This window comes from Gobio gobio (genome assembly GCF_949357685.1).
Source record: "Gobio gobio genome assembly, chromosome: 11".
NCBI lineage: Eukaryota > Metazoa > Chordata > Actinopteri > Cypriniformes > Gobionidae > Gobio > Gobio gobio.
In genome coordinates this window covers 51,905,174-51,916,129 of record NC_137104.1, presented here as the reverse complement: position 1 = coordinate 51,916,129, position 10,956 = coordinate 51,905,174, and the positions used below count along the sequence as shown (strand labels likewise).

Sequence of the window (10,956 nt, the reverse complement as noted above, 5' to 3'; positions counted from 1 at the left end):
GACACACACACACACACACACAATGCTCAGAAAGACAAAAGAGAACGCGCTGTCTGTGAATGTCCTGACTATGACACACACACACACACACACAATGCTCAGAAAGACAAAAGAGAACGCGCTGTCTGTGAATGTCCTGACTATGACACACACACACACGCGACGACCAGAAAGACAAAAGAGATTGCGCTGTCTGTGAATGTCCTGACTATGACACACACACACACACGACGACCAGAAAGACAAAAGAGAACGCGCTGTCTGTGAATGTCCTGACTATGACACACACACACACACACGACGACCAGAAAGACAAAAGAGAACGCGCTGACTGTGAATGTCCTGACTATGACACACACACACACACACACACACACGACGACCAGAAAGACAAAAGAGAACGCACTGTCTGTGAATGTCCTGACTATGACACACACACACACACACACGACGACCAGAAAGACAAAAGAGAACGCACTGTCTGTGAATGTCCTGACTATGACACACACACACACGACGACCAGAAAGACAAAAGAGAACGCACTGTCTGTGAATGTCCTGACTATGACACACACACACACACACACGACCAGAAAGACAAAAGAGAACGCACTGTCTGTGAATGTCCTGACTATGACACACACACACACGATGACGACCAGAAAGACAAAAGAGAACGCGCTGTCTGTGAATGTCCTGACTATGACACACACACACACACACACACACACACACACACACAATGCTCAGAAAGACAAAAGAGAACGCGCTGTCTGTGAATGTCCTGACTATGACACACACACACACACACACACACACACACAATGCTCAGAAAGACAAAAGAGAACGCACTGTCTGTGAATGTCCTGACTATGTGACTCACACAGGACGCATATGCGCCAAGTAGCCTATCACACGTTCTGTTCCACGCTTGAACATAGATTAACACACGCAATTATGCCAAAATGCCCATTTTGTCGAGTATTCTCATTAGAGCAGTATTAAATTAGTTAAATAACGTCTTAAATTAACTTAAAGAGCTGTGGGAAAATTAGATGCGCATCAGATCCGCGTCATGTTCGGCAGTGGCCGATCTTAAAGAGACAGCAGCCACTAATGATGTCTGTCATTAATGTTAACGACACAGAACAAACGTAACAGAGAAAATTGTAGCTTTAATAAGGCTTAATCTATATTTAATTTATTATTTATGCAGTGAAGACTGTTTGATAACTTTATTCAATTTCTGTATATTTCCTACCTGTTAGACAGAAAGGCCACAGGTAAATATAACATTTATTATAATGGGTTTATTTATGTGAAGGTTGTTTAAAGTTCACTTAAATTACAAGTAATTTCTTTAAAGCCTAATGAATGTTAAAATTGATAGCTTTCAATTATACTGTACTGTTGAATGTCTATCATTAATGTTTTTTTCGTTTTTTTTAAATCAATCAAAAAAGATGGCATTACAACAAATATTTAAAATATACTGTCTTTAAGTTGTTTCTTCATTCATTTGGAGAGTAACTATGAAATCATTACAATATATTAAAAATATTAAAAACTCTGATGTTTTAATCACTATTAATTACAAATGTGATTAATTAGTTATTTTTGTTAATCGATTGACAGCACTAATATATTATCTCACTTGTAAAGTGGATTCACCTACCGAACAAAATGCATAAAATAATAAAAGCTTTTCTCTCCATCTTGGAAAGCGTCCGGTGAGGCTGCAACATCAGTCACTGAAGAGTTAATACATGCAAACTTTATTAAGTAACCTGTTGAAGCTATAGTTTTACCATATAACGTTTCTAGAATATTTGGGGGGGGGGGGGCAAAACAAGAGGGAAAGACGAGATGAGAGATGTCAGCACAAATCAAAGCAACATCAAGATTTACTCCAACACACCTTAACATCATAATTAGATGTTCAATCCTTCTGTTTGTCTCTTAGATATCGCAAAATTTATATTAAATGGTAAATGGTAAAATGGTAAATGGACTGCATTTATATAGCGCTTTTAACAGACCTACGGCCATCCAAAGCGCTTTACATTTTGCCTCACATTCACCCATTCACACACTCATTCATACACCGACGGCGGTGTCAGCCATGCAAGGCGCCATCCAGCTCGTCGGGAGCAGCTGGGGTTAGGTGTCTTGCTCATGGACACTTCGACACTTGGTCAGGTGGAACCGGGGATCGAACCACCAACCTTCCGGTTTGTAGACAACCTACATGAACCACTGAGCCACTGCCGCCCCACAAATCCCAACTGATGATCCTTTTCATATTGCTACATATAGCTATTATGACTCTCCTAATATGAATATTTATTTTCATTTAGCAACAATATTTTCCAATGACTCATTGTTAACACCAGCATTTCACAAAACAAATAGATGCCTCTGACCGAATTTGGTTTCCCCATAGAAAGTGCCTTTCCCAGTTAAGAAATAATATAAAGTAAAGTAAGTTATATAAAAGTATTTATGTTGAGTAGACAGTTGTCACATTTGCGTCACAATATAAAACTGCAATTTTCTTGTAACTAAAGCTGTTAATAATTCATTTAATTTAATGTAACTTAATTGAACACTACTGTTATGTCTGACAAAGACAAAACCAGGCATCCCATAGAAAGGTTTTGATGATTTCCTGTTATGATATTTCTCACAATTAAACTATGCTTAAATAGAATTAACACAAACATCTTCAATGAAATAAAATGTTCTTACCGATCCTTAAGCAGATGTGTTACTGAACATGTTGATTTTCATTCGCTGTCTGCAGGTTATGCCCCAGTTTTTTCCTTTGTATACCTGCGGCAGTACCGCCTTTTAAATGGCCCCAATGACGTCCTGGAGGTTTTTATTCACCTCATTCTCAATACTTAGGCAACTTATCCAGAACTCACACAGTGAGCACAAAAGAACTCTGTGGGGGTGAAACACAAGGTGTGGGTGTGTGTTACTTCGGCACAAATTGCATACATCTTTCAAAAGTTCTGAATTCTTTTCAACTTTGGTTCAAAACCTATTACACAAACTCAATAAAACAGCGTTTTTCTTATATATTCCGTATTGAAAATAAATTACCAAAAAAAAAACAAATACTATCAAAGCAATTAGACCAGGCACAGCGATTCCCATAGCGCCTGACAATTAAGAATAATGAAATCATCTTCATCTTAGTGTAATGTAAACATGGACAATGTAACATGAATTCAAAACAGTAAAGAGGTGTATTTCTTTTCTTAAAGAAATGTTACAAATGAAAACGTGTAATTCTGCCTGTCGTAAGTGTTTTTAGGTCCTTTTTTATGACTGACAAAGTGTGCTTTTTGGGTGAAAACCCTTAGTGTTCTGGAAGGATGACTTGATTTGAGTCATGAATGAAGTGTTTTGGTATGTTTTTATTTTTATTTTCCTTCATTTCCTTCACCATTGTCTGGTATTGTTTGTGCCTAGCATTCTGTTTTGTTGGGTTTCCTAGTTTTGGATTACCTGCTTTTGTGTTTTTTAACAAAATCACACTGCAATTGGATTCCCTTCATTTCTCTTCCTCATCCTTAGGGATTAAGCGTGACAGAATACCGGAACTTAAAAAGATGGAAATAGTAGCTATTAATATAGCCCCAACTAGTCTCTTTGATGGACCAAAAAGGACTATTGTGTTTATTTTTCAAAATGGCAGAACCCTGGAGTATTATGTAAAGGAGTTTTTGGACATCAGCCATCATGCCATTTGCAATGTCCTCACCCTTATGGAGGGTTTCTGATGCGGGCTGGACGATGAGATCGAACTGCTGGGATCCCTACTGGACCTTGGCACAGTATGTTAATTGAGAAATCAACTTTCCCTTGAGCCTTTGATATATAAAAGTTCATCGTGAGATAAGAATATCCTGTAAGTTTCAGAGCTGAAAACGTCCTTGTTTGTCAAAGAAAAGCTTTTATCGACACCAGGCCCAGAAAACGACAGCTCTCAGAATATGTTGACCACTGACGTCATAGAATACAGAAGCCCCGCCCACCGACTCGTGGAGCTAAACGGGTCACGCAGCCGAGCAATAAACATGCTGGTTCCTTAAGACATTGCGCGTTTGTTCGCTTCATTTCACCGCGGAATCGATTGTAAACAAGATACAGGTCGAGACTGGATTTGCAGACATATTGAGATTAAAACACAATGCTGTGCCTTCTATAGTGGATCCGACAGGAACGGTGCAACACACTTATATGAGAAAGCATTTTTTTTATGGGTTAGTATTGCATTGTTACAGATCATTTGATATATATTGATTATATACCTTAGCACGCTGTCACAGGCCAGAGAAGGTTTTATTGGTTCATTCGTGATCATACTCGGACTTGTAACGCCAGTGCTCGCAAAGCCCAATGTCCCGGGGCTATGTGTTTTTCAGACAGGCTACCAAAACATATCACAGGCCTGCCGACGGGCTATCTTAAATAGTGAAATAACATTCTTTTGTTGTGCACATATGTGTGTGTGTGTGTACGGTTTGCGTTATATTCACTGTTCGGGCGGGCCAAGTGATACAAGAATAACATTCCAATCAATCGCGGGTGCATGAGAGATGAATCATTGTGTTTGTTTGATAAAGATATTTTGCGAGCCCTGTGTCAGCGTTTCCCCAGACGCTTTCAAAAAAATCCCCACATGTACTGAGGGGAGCTGAAGCTCATTAATTATGCAAATCTTATCCAATCCTAGCCGTGGGCGTTTAATTCCAAGTCTTCAGTGCGGCACGCCCATCAAAACCGAGCGTTTTTCAGAGAGCCTCAAAACCAAGGCAGACAATAGCCTATTACTTATTCATTATGATGTTTTTGAATGTAAAAAACACGCGAACGTCATAAGTTGGGCCGGGATTAAGATAAAAAAGATTTGAGTAAAATCAATGAAATATATTTTTGTTCAATAATATTTTTTATTTACTTTTTTGGTGTTTTGAGATAATTTTATGATTTATAATTAACATTTATGCAATAATTATGACCCATTTTTTCCCATTGAATATAATAAAACATTTATATAAATATATCATTTTTTAATTTTTTTATTAAAGCTGTATTTCATTTTAGAGTCAAGCCTAGGCCTAATGAAAGCAATTTTTTAAATGAGATCGGTGCCATCAGGTGGACACATTGATCATTTTTATCACGCAATAGCAAATTTTTACCACTATAGTGGATCTTGCGTTTTATAAAAATATTTAAAAATCGTAGCTTCATCGGAATGGTCCGAAACTTGGTGACTTTATTGGTACTTGGTATATGAACAGGATTTGAAAAGTCTAAGCGGTCGTAAAAAAAAATAGTCACAAATCTTCGGGTCAAAAATGACCCCCATAGGAAATGAATGGGAAATTGGCAAAAATATGAAAATACAGAGTTTTTTTGTGCATACTTTCAACAAATCAGCCAGGATGCAGAAAAAAAGGACTCAACAGTGAAGGGGTGAATCTCTAAAACATCAAGAGTGCAAAACTCACACACACATACACACACGCTTATACACACAAAAACACACGCACACACAAATGAACGCGTGCCATTCCAAAAGCTAATTGTGTTTTTGTGTGTGTGTGAGTTTTTTTGTCTGTTTTGCACTCTTGATATTTTAGAGATTCACCACTTCACTGTTGGGTCCTTTTTTTCTGCATCCTGGCTGATTTGTAGATTGTATGCTTTGCACAAAAAAACTCAGTATTTTCATATTTTTGCCAATTTCCCATTCATTTCCTATGGGGGTCATTTTTGACCCGAAGGTCCTGAGTGTGACTATTTTTTTATCCTGTCCCCAATTTTTTGGGGTATTCATATACCAAGTACCAATAAAGTCACCAAGTTTCTGACCATTCCGATGAAGCTACGATTTTTTTTAAATTATTATTATAAAGCGCTTCGGCTCATTTTTGACCCGAAGAACCCCAGAGGGTTTTAACATCGCTCTGTGGTTGGATGGATCCTCATTCACTGTGGGAGAAGCAGAAAAGGATACTATCCCATCGTCCAGCCCCTCCTCACATCTGTCTCCACGCAACCCCAGATCCCACACAGATCCCATAAGGAGCCTGAGCCCATCGCAGCCAGAGAGACCCACACTCAATGCCCGCTACGGAGCCGGAGCCAACAGCCTCCTCCATCTCTGAGGAAAAGCCTGACCAGGTGTGTGAGCCAGTCATTAAATTTGTGCCACTGGGAGTATTAGTGGAGTGGCTTATCAACTGGAAAGCAGAGGATCAGCTTCCCCTCTGATTTCCACCCACAAACCTCTTCTGCCTCTGGTGGTCCTGACCTGCACAGACTTTTTGTATCGCCACTGGTCCTGTTTAACACAGAGTTGTCTTCATTGCCACTGGTCCCATCCAGCACTAAGTCTGTTTCCTCACCCAGCCTGCCTCTCCTGTCTGCTTCACCAAATGCCAGTTATTCCTTATGGGTCCTCCAGGCCCCACCTCAAATGGCTCCTCTATTGGCTCTGCCTTGGGGCTTCCAGTCACGAGCTCCGCCATGCCATGGGGATTCCCTGGCTCTGCCTCATCCCTCTGAGCCCTCAGCCCTTCCCCCTGGCTCCTTGCCCCCTCGGCTCCACCTGGGACCATCGTCCGTCAGCCTCCACCAGGCTTTACTCTACTGTCACCATGGACTTCTTGGCCTTTGGCTGCGCCTCATTCCTCCACCCCTACGGCTCAGTCGGGCTCCTCCTTCACTCCGGCTTCACCTCTGTCTTCACTTATAACATCATCATCTCAGTCCTCCAGCACCCTGGCTCCACCTCAGCCTCTCGTCCATGTCTTCGCCTTGGTCTCCTGGTCCATCAATGTCGCCTGGTCTTTCGGCCCATCAGATTTCACATGGGCATCCACATCTCCTGGCATCACTTGTGTCAGTTGGGCCGAAAACTCCTCCATTGCTCCTCCCTCCATCATTTCCAACGTGGATCACCTTCCTCCTGGGTTGCTCTGGGCTCTCATCGGCCATGTGATCCTCCATGGTTCCTCCCACCATCAGCTCCTCCATGGTTCCTTCCTCTGTCAGCACCTTCATTCATTCAGTTCATTGTCCAGTATTGTTTGTGCCTATCACAAACAATGTGTTTCCTCGTTTTGGATTACATGCTTTTGTGTTATTTAATAAAACCACGTTGCAATTGGATCTCCTTGTCTTCGTCATTCTTGGACGTGACACATGCCAGATGTGATCTCTGTAATTGCGATGATGTACTCATTGTTTTGTTTATTTGAATGACTATGCATATTCCATTTTATGCTTCTTTTATTTGTTATTTTAATTTTAATTTTATTTGTTAATTTTTGCTTTATTATTTGCTACATGTTTGCTACCCAAAGCTTTTATTTAAAAAAGACACTTTAATGACAGTACACTTTATTAATGTAGAAGTGTGTTTTGTTTTGTATTCAATACAAAAATTACAGCAGGTTACTGAAAAAAAGTGTTAAATAAAACAGTTGTCAAAAAAATAAATAAAACAATAAATAAATATTGGTAGGTTTTTGGGCACATAAACATGCAAATAATCTGTATCATTTATAAGAAAATCAATATCTTTACTATTTAACACCAAACATAACACACTAAAGGTTAATGGTTTGCCTTGGCAAGAATAAGAAATTATATTTTGCTTAAAGTAAAATAACCTTTTTTACATTGTGACAAATAAGTATGTCGCCTTCTTTGACCATAAACATTACAATTATACAATTATACAGATATGTAATCCAAACTAGTAAAGACTTTACACTTTTGTTAAAGGAATAGTTCACCCTAAAATGAAAATTCTGTCATCATATACTCTCTCTCAACTTTTTTATTTTAAAGAATGTCAGTAACCAAATAGCACTTTCATAGTATTTTTGTTTTCCTACTATGGAAGTCAATGGGGACTATCAACATTTTGGTTACTGACATTCTTTAAAATATCTTCTTTTGTGTTCAGCAGAAGAAAGAAACTCATACAGGTTTTGAACAAGTTGAGGGAAAGTATATGATGACAGAATTTTCATTTTAGGGTGAACTTTTCCTTTGATAGTACTTTTAATTTTGTTATCAGCATGTATTTTAAAGAGGTAAAGTTAACGACCCAAAACATTTTTTTCAAGATATTTGGATATCTTCACAGTTTTATTATATCTATATTCTGAAGGTTTTTATGGAAGGGTTTGTTCACACATCATTCACCTGAATTTTCTGTTTTGGAAATGTATGCAAATTATTAGATAATGCCTCATTTGTGTATTTAATAATAACATATTCAGAAAACTTGTAATAGCCAAAATATTTTTTGCATTTTTTAATGTTATTAATAAAATGGGGAAATGTGATTATATCTATTAGCTAATTTTATTACCACAGGGGTCTCAAGTTAACTCAGCAATATATAGGCCTATAAAATGCTTAATTCCTGAGATTGTATACACTCAAAAAAATTTTTTGTTGAATTTACTTAAAAAAGCAGCGTCAAGTGGTTCCACACAACTATATTGAGTCATTTTTACAAATAACAATTTAGTTATATGAACAAAAGAAAGTCAAGTAAAGCTGACAAAATGTCTTTAAGTAAATACAAAACATTTGAATTTGTCTGTTACATAATATTTATATGTGCAGTTTACTTAATAATGTTATGTTAAATTTATAAAGTTTATCATGTTAGGTGAAGACCTTTATTGTTTTAATTGACCTTATTAAAATAACTACTTGTTCAACAAATGTAAGTAAAAAACTATTAAATATAACAAAAACCATATTTTTAGAAATAAAATTCAAAAATAACTTAATTGAGAACAGGAAGTCCATCCAATAAATGAATATATGAGTGCCCACAGCCTAAACACAGGCACCACTCTTCTGCATAGTGGTAACCACAAAATTACAGAAACTCCTCTAAATGTCCAATATAACTGAACATAACGCTAACATAAATGAACAACATCTTTCCCTTTACTGAAAAAGATAGAATAACACTTTAATCCCTCAATTTACTCTCCTAATGCAGTCCCTTGCAAAGCATGCTGGGAACTACAGATCCACTGCCCAGTTTGTTCATTTCACTCAGCAATGTTAAGTTGACCGAACAAACATTATTTTATTAAGTAAAGCTGACAATACTCATTTTTAGTAGAAACAACTCAGTAAATCTAAGTAAATTTAGTTACATGAGTTTTTTAAGTAATGTGAACAAGGATGATTTGAGTTCAAGTTCATTTTTGAAAGAAGCCAGCCTGTATCCCTATAATCATTATTTTATTTTATTAATTTTTTTTATCGTACTTTTATCACAAATTCTCAGTAGAGTATAAAGTGGATATTGTGCATGTGTGTTCTGTTGTGCACCACTAGAGGCCAGCAGAGTCTTTCTCTCTTTCTCTCGCTTTTACAGATTCTTGTCAATCTCAATTCTTCATTCTCTCAGGTGGAGCTGGCTTTGTTCAGAGTGGAATATTAACTCAATGCTTAATGCACAGAATACACAATGTGCTGCTCTCTATTAAAAAAATAATATGCGAGACATTTTATGCAATGACTAGTTATCACATGACCGAACTAATGCATCTTTGATTCAATGCATGGCATCTAGCTATTGTCCTAGAAATAAATATGCTTATTTAGAAATTTTTCATTTAGTTATGTGTAAAAAATGTCTAACCTTTTGGCCCTGTCCTTTTTCTTCTTGCATGTTAGGTTTTGCTATCTCTTAATGGGGACTCTCCATAGACAAAATGATTATTTTATTTTACTGTATATTTTATCAAACTGTATATTTAATCCCCCTACTAAACCTACCCATCTCAGAAAATTTTCTGCATTTTACATTTGCTAAAAAACACAATTTAGTATGATTTAAAAGCTGCTTTCCTCATGGGGACCTAAACATTGACCCACATGGAAAAAGATTATGGATATCTTTTGTCCCCATAATGTAGGGTTTAACAGGCCACACACACACACACACACACACACACACACACACACACACACACACACACACACACACACACACACACACACACACACACACACACACACACACACACACACATACACACAACCCCTAAACCTACCCAACAAACAACACTTTCTGCATTTTTACATTTTAATCTAATTCAACACAAGCCTTATTCTGAGCATGTGTGTGTGTGTGTGTGTGTGTGTGTGTGTGTGTGTGTGTGTGTGTGTGTGTGTGTGTGTGTGTGTGTGTGTGTGTGTGTGTGTGTGTGTGTGTGTGTGTGTGTGTGTGTGTGTGTGTGTGTGTGTGTGTGTGTGTGTGTGTGTGTGTGTGTGTGTGTGTGTGTGTGTGTGTGTGTTTATATTTGACACAGTATTTTTGTTTTGACAGCAAGTACCAACAAACTGGACTGGAATAACTGAATGTAGAAAGTTTGTTTAGCATTTTGCAAACATTGAAAGGGCAGAAACACACACACATCCAACTATCCTTATATTAGTTTATAGCCTCTACATACAGTGTGAGTTATAATTATGTTAATTTCAGCATTTACTAATACATTATTAAAATCAAAAGTTGTATCTGTTAACATTAGTTAATGCACTGTGAACTAACATGAACAAACAATGAACAACTGCATTTTTATTAACTAACAAAGATTAATAAATACTGTAACAAATGTATTACTAATTGTTAGTACATATTAGTTAATACATTAATTGTATTGTTACTATTGTATTTTTGACATTGTTATTGTTGTTATTATTATTGTTACTACTGTAATTATTATTGACATCACTGTCGCCGTCCTCACAAAATGTTATCATCGCCATCTTTAGCATTGTTTTTATTATTATTGTTATTATATTATTATTGATATTAGTATTGCAACTGTACTGTCAGTACACAATATTATCATCACCATATTTAGTATTACTATTAATACTGTT

The 10,956-nt window shown here is 37.2% G+C and overlaps 1 protein-coding gene across 1 annotated transcript in view; it reads right to left on the bottom strand.

Annotated features, from left to right (window-relative positions):
* LOC307133507 (uncharacterized protein) overlaps positions 1-6,641 on the bottom strand; it is a gene marked incomplete at its 5' end in the record, with an annotated part of 16,713 nt that extends 10,072 nt beyond the window's left edge. The window contains 3 exons of the mRNA XM_079828590.1: positions 6,095-6,196; positions 6,310-6,364; positions 6,429-6,641. Coding sequence (XP_079684716.1) covers positions 6,095-6,196; positions 6,310-6,364; positions 6,429-6,641 — 370 coding nt within the window. The remainder of the gene's footprint in view (positions 1-6,094; positions 6,197-6,309; positions 6,365-6,428) is intronic.
* Between the last annotated feature and the right edge of the window lie 4,315 nt (positions 6,642-10,956).